Below are 15,661 nucleotides of genomic sequence, written 5' to 3'. Positions count from 1 at the left end.
CCGTAAGCCAATTTTGTTTGTTTCAGAAACGCAAAACGATTTTTTCTTCCCAATTGCCATCATGAAAATTCTTTTCGGAAAGCAAAAACTGTAAGGAGTGCACACTGTGCAGTATCCTAGAAAAATGTCATGTCAGAACCAACCAACTCGACTATTCTATCGTTTAGTGCACGCGTCGGGATCGCCTGAGTGCACATATTATGAACACCCTTTTTCCCGTCTCTGCTCGTCAGTAATTCGAGCGTACATTGTACATTTGGATAAATGCATCAATTCTGAAGCAAAGAACCGAACGAACAAAAGGAGAACAGGCGGTGCCATCCTGCTAATCATGCTAGCCTCTCTCTTTTCACTGGGGAATCCACAGATGTGAAATTTCTGTGAAACGTGTAAGCGCATCGAGAATTCTGTTTTCTCGGGGAAGCGCACACAAATGGGAGACCGCCTCCTGGATTTTCGTTCCCAGACTCTGCTAGAAGGCTTTTTATTCCAAAGTCAATGTAAAGTGAAGAACAAAATCGATTGTTAAAGAAGAATAAAAAGTGTGAGAAGATAAAAGACGGTTTAAGAATTTATTTCAAATTAAAACGACGTAAAGAACTACAGAGTACAGAGAAGAAACAACGTATCACACATACAATCTGCGGCAGTTACAATGTAAAATTCACGCCATATATCGGAAAAAGTAAACGATTCGCCTCCTGCCACCATCATCCAACACAACAACTCCATCATAAAGCGACGAAGAACAAAGGGCACAACAACAGGCAGCCCGGTACCTGTGGCGGTGTTCTATCACTTGGTTATGATGTAAATGGCGTAAATTATACCAGGTATGTATCCCAAAATCGTTAATACTAAGCAGATCCAGAACTCCACCTGTACAGATATAAACAAAAGCAGAAATTATTTAAGTGAGAATATCCAAATCCCCATCCAGTACTCGTTTTCACGTACAGGAGAGTAAACAGATAAAAATAAAAGATCAGACAGAAAAAAAACGTCAACTTTCAATCAAGTAACCCGACTTGGATATCACTAAAGAAATCGATCCATAAAAGAAAAACAAAACACACAAAAAGAGAGAGAACATAGTCAAAAGAGCAGATCGGCCCTTTCCGCTGAATTCTAGACCTGAGCGGCCATATTTGCTCTATAAAATCCAATCAAACATTACAGGAACTTCGAAATTCTTGTAACTGACTGCGAAAAAAAAAGTTTCTCGAAACGAAGTACACCTTAAAGCACAAGATGACGAATTTTCAAAAAAGAAAAACAAAGAAAAATGAAAGCATTAAAGCACAGAAAAAGAGAGGATCTTCGATATTTTCCTTCTACACTCCAACCAAACAGTAACAGAAGTACAAAATTCTCAGAACTAACCGCGAACAAAGTTTCTCAAAAACAAAAAGTACGCATCAAACAACGACATCGGAGAATTTTCAGAAAGAAAACACACACAAAAAAAAAAAAAAAAATGAAAGCCTCGAGTGGTTATCTAGAACAAACACTAACGAAAAAGAAAAGAAAAATCTAAAAGTAGCGTCTCAAGAAGGAAAAATCTAACATGAACTACAACATATATTACCCTGCATCCAAACTTAAGAAACACTCCAAGAGGCGGCAGGATGATCGCCAAGATGATGTCTACGCAGGTCGCAGTACCGCCCGACATTTTTCCGAGATATTTATTGACGGACGCCGATCAAGAAATCCAGAAACAGAGAGTCTGCAAACTACACACTACAGAGAAGAAAAAAGGACCAGGCTAGCGATACTGAAGAAGAGGATCGCGCTATGGGTCCATTATATAGACAAGAAAAGCCACGTGGCGGACGCGAGATGGCGAGATGCATGGCGCGTTTACTTGGTGAACCATTTTGCTTTTTAATGGAGACAGCCAGGATAGATTCGTGCGACCCGTGCGATCCACGCAGAAAAGGGGTCTCCGCAGGTGCGGTCCGATTCCTTGCCAGCTTATTGGATCTGGCCTCTCATGCGAGATGCGACCACCACCGATCTCATCATCTCTTCCTTTCTTCGTATTACGCTTAAAATGTAAGATCTTACTCGTCGACTCGTTGGCTTCAACTTCTTACTTACAGACAAAGGAAAGAGGATCAGTCAATGAGATAAGGCCGCCACGCAGGGTCTCCGAAAGGTGGCCTTCCTCTGTCAGTTTCAAATTTCAATTCAAGCTCATTTCACCTATGTTTCGAGTTCCTTTTTTTTTTAATTTTATTAAAGAGCTATCTGTGTCGGCGCCTCCAATGCCGGGGACAATCCCGTTGTCAATCGGAAAATTAACTCTGAACATAATAAAAAGATTAAAAAGCTTGGTAGGACGGGCTGCTTGGTCTCCACCCGGCTGATTAAAACAGAGGTCAGGGTTTTACGACTCGGTTTTGGAAGACGAGACAATGCCCAAGTTTGCCAAGGTTTTATCCCCCAAACTAACAGTTTCAATCCAATCGTTTTATTGATGTTTTATAACGATATGAGAACTCTCTTCGTTCGCAGACGCAAGAAATCTCCACAACGGCTCCATCACTCCCGCTAATCTCAACCATCTTCTCAACAACGCCACCCAAACCAAAAGTGCCAGCCGTGCAAACCATATTCAACGCGGCTACACTTCCTTCCCCTTTTTACTCAACAAGCTCATCAACGTCTGTGCAAAATGTGGCTTGTCCAGGCACCCCTTGGTCGTTTTCTCCTTGGCGTTGCATAAGAACTGCATCGCTTGGACTTCTCTCAGACCCACCGGCCTCTCCTGGTTCTCTCACTCTTCTCACAGACGAGGTCCGCAGGTTTGCAACCCAACCACTTCACTATCTCCCGCTATTTTAGTGCTGAAACTGAGGTGGGCGCTTACGGAGAACAAGTTCATGGTATTGTTTGGAAGTGCGGTCACCAGCTTGATGTCTTTGTTGGTAGTGCAGTCGTCGATATATACGCAAAATGTGCAAGTGTGGAGTGCGTCAACGAGAGTGTTCGATGAAATGCTTGGAAGGAATTTAGTTTCTTGGAATGCGATGATGATACCGGACCTTACCCAGAACAATTTCTATCAAGAAGCCACGAGCACTTTCCACCAGCTTGTCAATACGAGGTCCTTTAGTCCTGACCAATTAGTTTCTCCAGTGTTCTGAGTGCGTCTGGGAACGTGGGTGAACTGAATTTTGGCAGACAAGCCCATGCCCTTGAAAATATTAGCTTATGTGAAGAATTCTCTGACGGACATACACAGTAAATCTGGCTGCTTTGGGGCTGTGATGAGGTTGTTTCACACCTTAACTGGTAGATATGTGGTCACTTGGGAAGTTATGATCATGGGTTGGGTCCTGAAGGACTGCTTTGAGGAAGCTTCTAATGATTTCTGCTCATGAGGGAAGGATGTTTTGCCAGATGAGGCATCTTTGTGACTTGGACTGCCATGATTACAGCATGTCAGCACCATGGCTGCAGCCTGCAGGGCTCGAGTTATCAAACACTTTTGAGGGAATGTTGAAAGTGAAGATCAAACCCGACTATATCACATTTGTTTGAGTTAGCAGCATGTAGCCATAATGGGCTTGTGGAAGAGGGATTTCAATACTTCAATTTCATGTCTCAGGTTCATGGATGAGTCCATTTTCTGAGCATTATGCCTGCATGGTTGATTTGGTCGGTCGAGCTGGCAAGTGAGATGAAGCTAAGAGTTTTATTGAGTCAATGAATCTGTCTGGGGAGCTCTATTGGGGGGCTTGTAGAACATATGTTAATCTACAGATGGATGAAGAAGTTGCTCAAAAAAATTTCATAATGGAGCCGGGAGAATTCAGGTAATTTTGTTTTGCTTGCTAACTTATACATATGTCATGAAATGTTGAAAGAAGCAAATGAGATCAGGAGATCGATTGGGTTGAATAAAAGGAAACAGGGTGTCGCTTGATTGACATTAAGAACAAGACTTTTGTGGTTCTTGTTCATGATAAATGACATTCTAATACAAAAGAGTTCATGAGATGTTGGTAAAGGTGAAAGAGATGGTAAGAACAGAGGTTATGTGGCTGAAACTCAATATGCAGTTAATGATATTGAGGAGTATAAAGAGCAGAGCTTGTGGTGCCACTGTGAGAAACTGGTACTAGTGTTTGGATTGATTATTCTACCAACTAGAAACACATAAAGCATGTACTAACATCTTGTTTTTAAATGCCATATAACTTGTTCAGTGCTAAGGAAAGTCCTCTACATGTACATGAAGATAACTAGCTAAATGCGTTTTGGTGAAACGATTTAACCACAAAGCATAGACCGCAGGGGAAATTGCAGTATCCATTCATAAAATAAAATAAAGGTCAATCACTGTTCTTTCTTTCCAATATTAGATACATGCAAAATGACAGGAAGGACTCAAAGAGGGTATCTTAAAGCAGAGTCCTAGCCAAAGGGGCCAAAAACTCCCTTTATACACACTCTCAGCCACGTATAAAGCGTGACGTGTATCCGTCATCCTTGTCATCAAGCTTTTTCTTCATGCTACAAAGGAAAGAAAAAAAGTCTATCAACAAGAGCAAATGACTGTGGATATAAACACGATAGAAATCATAGAAGAAAGTTCAAGTAAGAAAAGCTGACCGAGCATTTCTTTCTTCTCTGGCATCAAGAGCCTCTGCTTCCTCAGCAGAGAGAAGATCCACAATAGGTTCGTACACATCCCATTCTTTTCTTTTCCTGAAACATAGACACATGAGAATTTTATTCTACTCCAAAGGTTTTGCTTCATCTTGCCGAAGTAGCAAGCATTCAAGTACTTGTAACAAGTCAAAAGAATAACAGAATCAGTTCATACCTAATGACACTTGCTTTATTACCAAATAGCTTTACTACATCCAAAGCAGCACCACTGGATTTGCTGCTAAAAATTAAATCAGAGCAAGTAAAACTGGATAATCAGGTAAAAAAGAATAGCAGTAATGAGGATGATAATATGTGTTAACAATACATCGCTTACCAAGTTGAAGGCAAAATTGATCATAAAAAGGATTTGATGATCTATACAAAAGAAGAGAGAAGCCACAGGAGAAGTAAAACAAACCTAGCTGTTACATATTCTGATCCTCGGCGACCTTTTTTGCCAACTCTAGTTTCCCTTGCTGATGCCACATTTTGGATTGCAATCTATTACATGAAAAGTGTTATTCAATCATGTCATTTTGAATTTTTATTTGTTTAGTTTTCACTCTTTGAGAAAATCTATTAGGTTGAGTTGCTCAGTCAAGTTCATTAGTTCGACAGTCTATGTAGAAAAAATCATGCCAATTGTTATAAAAAGAGAATCCACTACTTTCATCCTTTATACAAATTTTCGACACCAATAAGCAGAGAAGGGAAAAAACAATGACCACTATACCCAATCAAACAATAAAAAAAATGGTTTGCCAAGGTGAATTTAATCAGACAAAAGCTCGTTAGTGATGCCCTAGGTTCTAGACAGAATGCACGAAGCTAACCTCAAAAAGTTGTTCCCTGATTGCTACAGCAATTGCTGGCTGCAAAAAGGTAAATATAATAACTCAATTTATGCGCCATAAACAAGGATAATTGAAAACAAAAATCAAAATGAAAAAAAAAATACTAAAATAAATCATGAACCAACTATTCAACGGTTTCTCAGGCACAAGGAAATACTATTCTGGTACATGAAAAGAAACTAAATGTAAGTTATGAACAAAGCACCCTGAAAATAGATAAAAGCCGAGCACTAGTGGCAAAAAAGCTGAAATTTCACACAATGAGAGACCATGCAATTTTTTGGAATTTGAAAAGAGAAAATAGTGGGTGAGATTAGAATTTTCTATCCCCTTCCCCTCTTTATTATATAAACAATTGTCAGAATTACATCCATGTCACTACAGGACATAAACCCTAGGAACTTAGTTCTTAAGGGAAACTAGTTTCCAAGAAAATAGTAAAACCTAAATATATCTTCTAATACTTCCCCTCAAGCTGGAGCAGATAGCTCCAGCTTGTTACAAAATAGCCATAAGCATAAAACAAAAAAAGAAAACACAAATTTGTCTTTATGTGCCTTCAAAAACTTCAATTTTTTTGGCTTCTATGGTATTCAGCTTTTGAGCTTGCATTTTGACTGCATAAACTTCATCTTCCATTGTCCCTTCTACCCTCTACTTTGAGCATTAAAATTTTTGGTCAATAACAACACCTTTGGTTCATAATAAGTTGCAGCTAACCATATCCCTCTACTTCTCCCCTTAAATTGGAGAATCAAAATCACATAGAAACCCAGTTCAGACCGAAGAAATACAAGACATGCATCTCCATTCTGAATAATAAACAATTGCAAAGACATAGTAGAACTAAGTAAAGAAAACGAACTCTCAGAAAACCCTACCTAGAGAGTAAAACCCACGAAAGGCAAAAAGAAGGATGGGTGACAAATAAATTGAAGTCAACACTAGGATTCCGAATGAAAAATAACTTGAATAAGTTGGGCTGCTACATGCAGCCTCATAAACACCTTTCAAGTAAAAAAAAAAACTTACCCATATGCAAGGGAAGCAAACAAGTTACAAAGGACATTATAAAGTCATTCATATAAAATAAGAAGACCAACTCATATACAATACAAAGACCAACTCAAGGAACTTCAATAAAAAGGGTTTACATACTCAACACCAAAAAACTTCAGACAATTTCTCAAGACAAAGTTCAAACCATAAATGAATACAAAATCAGTGGAACAAAAAATAATGAGTTTTAGAAAAAAAAGAGGTTGATCTTTAACAAATAAAGGAGAATCATCTTCATAGTATGAGTTGGCATGAAATACAAATAGAACATATAAACAAACAATCAGGAAATTTTATTGTAGGGGAAAGAACCAGACACGAACATCAAAATAGACCAAAAATAGATCAATATATCAAGATATAACACTGACCGGTGGTTGACAGTTGATATCCAATTGATGATTGGGAAAATATAATCTAACTTGTTTTACTTGAATCAACACCTTGAAAGAAACTTCAGTTCGATTAGATTCAATAATCAGTTAGATAATATTAAAGATTAAAGAGGATTCTGGTTTTTCTTATCTCTTAAGCTAAAGGGCTCGTCTTGTCGTGTAGGGGCAGAGAACCCATCGCTGTCTCAATTGTACTACCAGGGGCTTTGTGAAGTCTAAATAAGGGATAATCAGGCTCAAACTGATGACTTCCACCACATCAGGGTGACACTCTTCTACTGAGTTATACCCCCCCCAAACATTTGAAAAAAAATAAAACAAACCTCACTACCAAATTACAGAACCAAATTACCAGATTACCAAATTCAGAAGGCTGTGATGGATATAATATACAGCAATTGCATGACATAGCACAAGTAGTGCCTGACGCGGGATCAAATTAGTTGATGCTATTTTGTAAACACCAACACATTCAATCAAAATTATTAATTTTAACCAGAAACCTTTTCATTAAGCACCTCATACAATTCCGCAGCTTCTTGAAGCTTCAAGCAAGGGATCAAACATAGGATTAGGGGTGGGCACAGGTGGGGTCCCAACCCCAAAACCTGAACTCAAAAAAAAAAAAAAAAAAAAACAGAATCGTCAAACCCGACACCTACCCGATCACTAGGAACCCCGTCCACGCCTTGTCTTTGTAAACCTGACTTAAACCCGACCAGTTCCCGCCCCTTCCCCATAAACCCGACCCATCTCAACCCCGTTTTATATCTTTGTCTCATATGTGGGTTGGGTTTAGGTTGGGCTTGGGAAAACCGGTCCCCAACCTGAAACCCGGCGTTTTTTTTTCCCCACCCTGTTCCCGACCCATGGGTGAAATTAGAAACCCAAACCCGAGTTTTTTGGGTCAAGTTGAGTCAGGTTTTACAGGGAACCCGACCCGATGCATGCCCCTACATAGGACTGAATTCTACTTTTCTTGCTTCAACCACAAGATCTTTGTCATTATGTCAACAAATAAAATAAGAACCAGTTATCTATTCTTGAAATTGCCTTTGTAGTGGTCTAATCTTGTCCTGGATAGAATTTATTGGTGCTCTTGATAAAAAACAACAATATCCTTAAATCAATAGAAAACTGAGACGGCATGGAGTCCACCTAATTTGAAATCTTTTTCTATCCAAATAGAATCTTCGGAAAGTTTAATAGGAAACTCTAAATTTAATAGGAAATTCTACAAAAGAGACTCTTGCTAAAAGGACTCATATTGGTAGAAACTTGCACTAGAGTTTGAAAGCATATAGTAGGCTTGGGCAAAGCAAAAATAGCAACGTAAAAAGAGAAGGAAAAAATCAGGCATAAATGGCACCAATGAAAAATGGCACCAACTAGTAGACTTCGATTACCAATTTTTCAGCCATAGTTGTAACTTCAACAGTAGCACTTGAATGACACCAATGAAATTTCATCAACTTCTGTTTCAACAGCAGCAACAGCAACTAAACAGCACCAGTAAAGAGCAAACCAGCATGAGAAAAAACTAAGACTGATTATTGTCACCCTTGTAGTCCAAAGCCAAAGACCAGAATCATCATGTTGGCCGGCAGCAAATGATGGAACATGAAAGAGATGATAGTGCCATGGTTGAAAATTTGAGGTTGAAAACAAGGTCGAACAAGGAAAAAATATTTACGGCTCGGGCAATACAAATAAAAACCTACTTGAACTGTTGGAAAATCATGAAAACAGATAAAAAAAACATAAAAGTGAGTATATAGACTTGGGATACTACTAGAGGACGAGAAAACCAATTGAAAAGATAATAAACCAGATTGAGGAAGATAAAAATTTCTCTTTTTCTCTTTTTTTCCTTCTTCTCCTCCTCCTTCCCCTTCTTCTCTCCATCTTCTTTTCCTTCTCCAACCCAAAACCTTACCCTCTCTGATAACATATTAGAATTCTAAGAATGCAGTAGAATTAGGGCTAAGATGTGTGGAGTAGAGAGAGAAAGAAAAACTTGTATTGATTGATTGCATTGGTGCTCTATTCGTAATAAAAAGCAACTAGAAGTGAAGTAAAATTAAACTATCCCTAAAGTAGAACTCTTAAAATAAGACCTAAAACAAGAAAACAACTACTACATAAATTAATAACTGGTAACACTAAAAGATTTCTTGTGTGAGACTTCTTGTCTTGAGATTCATAAAAGATTCTGCCATATTAATTCCTTGATTGTGAGACTGCTTTTCATGAGAGTTATGTAAGATGCTTCCATAGTTACTTCTTTAACACAATTCTTCAAGCAGAGGTTTACTAATTAGAAGAGGAAAAAGGAAAACAAGTGAAGCTAGGCTGAAGCCCTTGGTAGGAAGGTCCGATAATACCTCATCAATTTCCTTTCCTTAGTTTTCAATGCACAACCTGAAGGGCTAGAAATGATAAAACCTGATTTTTTGCTTTAGTCATGCCTACCTCCAGCAATTAAATTTTTCAACTGATAGGTAAGACCACTGAACCACAATAATGTTCCAGTAGCAAATATAGCACCATTCAGTCCTATTTTTGTTTTAAAATTTTCAAAAACATGAAGCATAGAGCTAACATGTTTTGTGACTAAAGAATCTAAAACATAGAGATTCTAAGCAAAACAAAAAGTCAAGCAGCACGTGTAAATTTTAGACAGAGAAAACATTTCATTCTATAATAATACGAAGAAAATAAATATCAGTTCAGCTACGTCCTATATCCAGGCACATAATTCTCAATTTAGATGCGCATCAAAGATAGAAACTTCCATTATCTTTAAGAATTAGGTTGTTTGTGCTTGGTGGGCTTGCACATGCAATCATTCGATCATCTTTGTATGTTTGTGTAAAAGATGTTGCAGAAGGCTTACAAATATGATTGGATCCAAAATATGGATTCTTTAGCATGGAATTGGTGGAGCTGTTTAAAAATGGTGACATCCACAAAAGCTCAAACATCGTTTTAGAACACTCAGGAAAAAAAAAAAACAGTTATAAACTAACAAAGAAACAACAAGGCAAAAATACTGTCAGCCTGGCATATCAATAAACGCATTGAGACAAAAAAAATCATTATATTTGGATAAATATTGATCAAATAGAGAATGACACAGAGAATTTCATCAAGCAGGAAGGAAGCCAAGACACCTCCACAAGCTAAGATGGAAGGTACTAGACGTCAGGAACTACTCTTTGACATTGATAATAGAAAGAAGCATGTCTATGCACAATAACTAGCTCTAAAGATAATTAAAGCTTACTCCAACTTCAGGGTCTGTGATGTCCAAATCCCTGCAAAGTGACCGAGCAAGCTCTTCTGGGTCACTCTCAAAATTATTTAAATCCTGAAAAAATGTTACCCCAAAACAGGTAAGTAAATGATAATTGAATATGAAGACTCCAGAAGCAGGTCTAGAAAATATGAGTATAGCAATTGTTAATAATAAAACACAAATACCTCCAAAATGAAAAGATAAAACAAAGGGTGATTTCAAAGAAAGCTTAAAAGGCCTTACCCATAAAAACTGATCTCTTATGATAGTCCTGTTCACCCGAAGGTCAAGCTGCAAAGAAAGCCTAGTCAGTAATGAAGTAAAAAAGTGGAGAAAGGGAATGAACAGTCACAAAAAGCGAAGAAACAGAAATATCATTTGAAAACCTACAAAACTATTATGATATAGAAAGGAAAAGGAAATAAGTGCAGAAAGAGAATGAACTCCCATAAAAAAAAAAAAGAAACAGAAAGGATCATTAAAGAACCTACAAAACTATATTATGATAAAGAAAAGAAAACGAACTTGTGAAAAAACAAAACCTTGACTGGCACAATCTTTTCCCCGGTATACATTTCTTGTCCTTCATATGATCGAAATTCTGCCAACTGTGACTGTTAAAAGAAAAGTCGGTAATGTTTTCGGATGTAGTCAAAACAATATGGATAAAAATTTAGAACATATCTTCAGAAAATTTTGAGATACCAAGTTGCAGACGGCTGAATCTTTCAAAAATACCCACCTTTCCTATTTGTATCTTTATCTTCAACAATTTCTAGCAAAAAGTGCTGATTCTTGTATACTTGCATGAAGATGATAATGACCTTTCGTTTAATTGCATAGAAAAGACAGAATTTCTAGTCTGGCTATTATCTAATATTCTCTGTTTCCTGGTTGCAGAATGTTGTATTTTTTTTTTGTGTTAGGACACAACATTTTTGTAGAAAGCACTTGGCTCGTGTTCCTTTACCTTTAGTTGTTTAAACTTGGATGGATAATCCTTAACAATCTTATATCCCCCAGCACAAAGATGAGAAACATAACAACCACAAAGTTAAGCAAATATAGTAAAATAGAAAAATTGAGGAACTCAAAGAGTCGCTTACATTAATAGATTGGACAATCTGAGTAACAAATGCTGGAGGAAGTTTCAAATCCTTCACGGTCCTTCTGGCAAATAGCCCCACTTCGGAATCCGGATCTTCCCAGTAAAATTTTTAAAAAAGAAAAAAAAAAGAGAGAATTTTACATCAGATAATAACAGCTCCACGGAAACAGAAGTCTCAGAGATAATCATTGGACGATTCAGGAACCAAATAAACAACGGTAGCAACATTTTTCGGAGAAAGTTCGTGTGACGCAAAGGTGAATCCGTACCAGAAGGATTCCACGTAAAAGCATCTTTGAGCCGCTGCCCGTCGATCTCAATATCCAGCCGAATAGGAACCAAATTTTCAGCAGTTGGGCTGCAATTCAATCGAAAAAGGTTCCGCACACGGTATTTGATCATGGGTAAGACAAAACACAGAAGCTGCTACGAGGATAACCAATTTCACGAAGATAAAAGACAAACAACACGAATTCACAGAATTTGAACAGGGATAGAAAGAGAGATGGCGCGAGAAAGAGTAGCTGAAAGGAGAAGAACAGAGGAACTTACAGTCGGAACTTGACAGGCGGCCTTGAAGCAGTTGGAGGGAGAGATTTCATACTCGTTTGTATTTGAATTATTGGTCCCTCATTCCGCTTGTGTCCCCCAAGTCGAACCCTACTGGCAGTTTCGGCGGAGATGTCCGTAAAACCGGCTCGCGAAGGACGATCAGGTCAGGGGCACTACGAATTTCAGTAGCCCGCTCTCTCTTCGGCACCAGAGGATGTACTCCCGGTCCATCATTTAGATATTCGAATTGGAAAAAAATATATGAATTTAAAGGTCATGTAAGCATTTTATTTTACCATTAAATTAAATTTAAATAATTTTAAACTTATTTTTATTTTTATTCTATATTTATCTCATCCCAAGCATGCATGTTGACGTTCATTTAATTTTTTAATTTTTTTATTAATTTTTAATGATAGAATAAATATAATTATCTTGTTTTAAATATGATGAAGTAAATAAAATTTCTATAAATAATATAATTTAAAAAAAATAGATTCAATTAAAGTTGACAGAGTTGGAGTTCACTTGCCCTAGTCACGAGTCAACTCATTGGACAGGGTTGGCACTCTGGTTGAACAAGGTCATGTGCAATTTGAACACAACTCGGCATGGTTTTTCACACGAGCTTCAGGCTCGAGCCAAGCTCGTTATCCAAAACGAGACAAACCAAGCTAACTCAGCTTGAAGTTGTGTTTTTTTTTTGGTTAAAATATTATTTTATATGAAGAGATAAAACTAGAAAGTTTGGTAGAGCCATATATAGTGAGCTCGCCATTGTTTAGTTCTCATAACTGATATTCTCCAACTATGAACTGATGTAGTACCTGATTTATGGATTAGATACTCTGATAAATCCAGATTCGGCTATCTGAACTCTGAACCAGAAAAAAGAAAAGAGAACTAAGTTTTCCTTCCAATAATTTGGACTGAATCAGACTCCAACTGCCCACAGAGAATTCAAAAAATTTCTACGTGCAGAATGTAAATAATGTCGAGAATTAAGATGACCACATCTTCCAGTGAGAAAGGAAAGTAGCTTGCTGGCGTGCTGCTTCCGTGGTCCATTTCTTAACTGGAAGAAGATCAAATTCGTGACCACCACCACCTCCACCTTTCTCCCCACCACAACATTCCACACCTGCCTGCTTTATACCTTCCTTTCGTTTTACCTCTTGCCTGCGATGGATTGATGATGGATTTCCTTTTCTAATTTTACAGAGAGTACAAATGTGATGGAAAAGCTCAGAGATGAAGCCTAAATCTACATCATTTTGTAATTTCTGTACATCTGTTACGCAACAAATTCCTAATCATGTTCTGAGTTTCTGATCAAACTCGACAAAAACGATTACATATATAGAAATATGTATATGCGGTTCTGTGTGTAAGTGCATCTGGAGCTATCGACATATCAGCATTTGTCAGCCCTTGTGATCTTCAATCTTTTAACCGAAGTCAAAAACAAGCTGCAAAATCAAGATGCAGAAGTGGCTGGTTAGGATGTTTGAATCTGGAAGCAAAAATCAAAGACGAGTTGGGTTCTTACTCCCAAGGAACGTCGCCCACCAACATCCAGTCTCCTTCCCTGTCCTCGTATGTCAATACATGGCAATTCGTGGAGGATACTTGCGCAACACCAGGGACTGCGCGACAGTAATAAAATTTGGGTTGGTGACGGGAAACCATTCAGGACCAGAGTTGTTTCTTATGAGATTTAATTAATTGATTTTTTTATTTTTATTTTTACTGTAAACGTGTACACTTACATCGAATGGTTGTGCTGAACATGAGTTGAAGAGTCCTTACGAGGCCAGCATAGTTGTCGTGAGCGAGCAGATCAAGTTTTCTGCCAATGGCGACTCCTTCCATATAAACCTTGACGAAGAAGGTCGCGTGCTGGTGTCGATGACTTCCGTTTTCGGCAAGCCTGCTCCTCAAGAAGGGTTTAATGGGTGGCCAGTCAGATCGTTGTTCCCTAATGCCCAGAAAAAATAATGGGTCATGGAGATGATAGTTGAGAAGACTCCTCAGCAGGAAAGAAAGAAAACTGATTGGGTTCAGATTCCATTCCGTCCAGTCCGAAAGCAAAAAAGAGTAATGCTCTATTACATTAAAAAAACTGTTAGGTTTGTTTTGCAGAATTCTGGAAATTCAGATTTAACGTTTTGGAATATAGATTTCGGGTTTGAATATACTGGCATTCTGGAAAAAGGAGAAGAGATTCAAAAGAGAAATGAACAGAACGATCAAAGAGAAGATTGAATGGAATCATGAGCAGCGAGAAAGAACCGATGGAGAGAACTGATCAAACGTCGCCTCTGACCCAAACGCAATTATGATCAGATGAATATTTTCCTAATTCGTACAAACTTTCGAGTTTTGACAGTCTTCAAACAGAAAGACAAAAGGGCAAAAGAAAAATGAAATGGATACAGGTGCCACTCCAATATCATGGTCTCGAAGAAAGAAAAACGTACGGGAGGAGAGAGAAAAAACCAGAAAAGAAGTGGGTGCGCAAGCATAATCCATCAACTCACCTTGAAATCGAAGAATGTCCATTCTGAGACACCGATGACAAACTCAATCCAAGCCTAAGATCAGTGCTCAAATCTCGGCCATTCCTAGGAAGAGAGGTAGCAGAGGAGAGACACGGATGACTGCTGCTGTCTGTAGAAGAAGACGAAGTGCAGGGCCATCTCCCCATTGCAAGATACAGGTAGAGAGAGAAATCAAGCCACCAGTCTCGTGTCAGGCTATATAGGGGAGGCCAGAGAGAGAGAGAGAGAGAGAGAGCAAGGAAGGAATACAGAGATCGCAAACAGAAAGCGAATTTGAGGGTAAGTCGACCTTCAAGAGACTCGTTCGGTTTGAACTGTCGCAGGGGTGGCCGACATTGACACTTGGCAGATGCGACTTAGTCACAGAGAATGAGCTTTGGCTAAAGGCCGACGGCTTGTGCTGGCCTGCAGCACTTTTCATCTACATTCCTAGTTTTCAAAGAAAGAGACGCTCTGATCTAAGGGAACATGAATATCATTATGTTCTCTTTGGTTTGTTTATTTAATGGTGGAGATGCCCCTACTGCTAACCAAGTTTTTTATTACCCAAATCACCTCCTCTTATTCATCCTCTCACCCTAAGGCTCGTGCTTAAACCTGATTGACAGGTATTGTAGCTTGGCCAGTTGGCTTGCAATAACAGGGACAACAATATCGTCTTCCTCAAGCATCTAATAAGCCTTTCTTCACGTCTAGAAAACGAAGTCTTGACTCATGTCTGAGTCTTGTTTCTGGGTTTCTGCTAATGAATGTGGCTTTAAGGAAGGTGCTTTCCCTTTCTCTGTCTCGCTCTGCTCCCATTTTCCGACCCAAAGAAAGAAAGGCAGGGGAATGATTCTCTGGGTGGAAATGCCTAAACATGGAACAGACAAACAGGACCCATACTCACAGAGGTACAACTCAACCCAACAAAGTTTAGGGAAAGCATTCTATTCCTTGTGTGGTGGTCCCAAATGAACTCCGTGTGGGGAAAACTGGGTTTCGTCAGCTCGAGTCAGGTTGCTTTTTTAGAGGAGTTCAGAGACAAACTCACAGGAGATGGAAGGGATGAATTCGACCCCTATCTGATTCTCCACTAGCTGTGGAAAAAGAAGAGGGGGAGAGGCTGAGGCTGGGTGTTTGGAAGGATGATTTGCAGTGCTCTTCTAATGTCGATAGTAACAGGAAGT

At 38.7% G+C, this 15,661-nt stretch overlaps 3 protein-coding genes across 5 annotated transcripts; all 3 read right to left on the bottom strand.

The window, feature by feature from the left end:
• Nucleotides 1-543: 543 nt before the first annotated feature.
• LOC137956685 (hydrophobic protein RCI2A) lies at nucleotides 544-1,766 on the bottom strand. Its single transcript, XM_068804272.1, has 2 exons — nucleotides 1,589-1,766; nucleotides 544-879 (listed from the first exon to the last, which is right to left on the bottom strand). Exons 1-2 carry the CDS (start codon nucleotides 1,673-1,675, stop codon nucleotides 796-798), a joined length of 171 nt encoding a protein of 56 aa, XP_068660373.1. The 5' UTR covers nucleotides 1,676-1,766; the 3' UTR covers nucleotides 544-795.
• Nucleotides 1,767-4,190: 2,424 nt separating this feature from the next.
• LOC137956451 (chromatin structure-remodeling complex protein BSH) lies at nucleotides 4,191-12,150 on the bottom strand. Of its 3 annotated transcripts, XM_068803952.1 has the most exons (11): nucleotides 11,932-12,150; nucleotides 11,649-11,737; nucleotides 11,378-11,472; nucleotides 10,814-10,885; nucleotides 10,515-10,562; nucleotides 10,260-10,343; nucleotides 5,499-5,537; nucleotides 5,084-5,166; nucleotides 4,838-4,900; nucleotides 4,624-4,719; nucleotides 4,193-4,524 (listed from the first exon to the last, which is right to left on the bottom strand). In XM_068803952.1, the coding sequence occupies exons 1-11, from the start codon at nucleotides 11,979-11,981 to the stop codon at nucleotides 4,464-4,466; spliced, it is 780 nt and encodes a 259-aa protein (XP_068660053.1). In that variant the 5' UTR covers nucleotides 11,982-12,150; the 3' UTR covers nucleotides 4,193-4,463. The 3 variants fall into 3 exon arrangements, with proteins under 3 accessions (XP_068660055.1, XP_068660054.1, XP_068660053.1); XM_068803954.1 differs by lacking the exon at nucleotides 10,814-10,885 and having other exon boundaries at nucleotides 4,191-4,524; XM_068803953.1 differs by lacking the exon at nucleotides 5,499-5,537 and having other exon boundaries at nucleotides 4,192-4,524.
• A 740-nt stretch (nucleotides 12,151-12,890) lies between these two features.
• Nucleotides 12,891-14,638, bottom strand: LOC137957241 (auxin-responsive protein IAA4-like). The gene is made up of 4 exons (XM_068804988.1): nucleotides 14,472-14,638; nucleotides 13,701-13,909; nucleotides 13,481-13,577; nucleotides 12,891-13,400 (listed from the first exon to the last, which is right to left on the bottom strand). Exons 1-4 carry the CDS (start codon nucleotides 14,636-14,638, stop codon nucleotides 13,346-13,348), a joined length of 528 nt encoding a protein of 175 aa, XP_068661089.1. The 3' UTR covers nucleotides 12,891-13,345.
• Nucleotides 14,639-15,661: the final 1,023 nt, after the last annotated feature.

This window comes from Aristolochia californica, unplaced genomic scaffold (assembly GCF_029961685.1).
Source record: "Aristolochia californica isolate CCGP_79_NKW_82.1479 unplaced genomic scaffold, dmAriCali1.0.hap1 SCAF_2, whole genome shotgun sequence".
Taxonomy (NCBI): domain Eukaryota; kingdom Viridiplantae; phylum Streptophyta; class Magnoliopsida; order Piperales; family Aristolochiaceae; genus Aristolochia; species Aristolochia californica.
Note: the sequence above shows the minus strand (reverse complement) of the source record. Positions and strands in the feature narration are given on the sequence as shown.

Excerpts from the sequence above, each read along its gene's own strand:
- LOC137956685 (XM_068804272.1), bottom strand. The coding sequence starts at position 1,675 with ATGTCGGGCGGTACTGCGACCTGCGTAGACATCATCTTGGCGATCATC. Across the intron at positions 880-1,588 it reads TTCTTAAGTTTGGATGCAGG|GTGGAGTTCTGGATCTGCTT; the intron begins GTAATATATGTT and ends ATATCTGTACAG.
- LOC137956451 (XM_068803952.1), bottom strand. The coding sequence starts at position 11,981 with ATGAAATCTCTCCCTCCAACTGCTTCAAGGCCGCCTGTCAAGTTCCGA. Across the intron at positions 10,886-11,377 it reads AGATTGTCCAATCTATTAAT|TCACAGTTGGCAGAATTTCG; the intron begins GTAAGCGACTCT and ends TTCTTTTAACAG. Across the intron at positions 5,538-10,259 it reads TCACAGACCCTGAAGTTGGA|CCAGCAATTGCTGTAGCAAT; the intron begins GTAAGCTTTAAT and ends ACCTTTTTGCAG.
- LOC137957241 (XM_068804988.1), bottom strand. The coding sequence starts at position 14,638 with ATGGGGAGATGGCCCTGCACTTCGTCTTCTTCTACAGACAGCAGCAGT. Across the intron at positions 13,578-13,700 it reads GTTCAGCACAACCATTCGAT|TCCCTGGTGTTGCGCAAGTA; the intron begins GTAAGTGTACAC and ends ACTGTCGCGCAG. Across the intron at positions 13,401-13,480 it reads GTGGGCGACGTTCCTTGGGA|CTTGTTTTTGACTTCGGTTA; the intron begins GTAAGAACCCAA and ends TTGATTTTGCAG.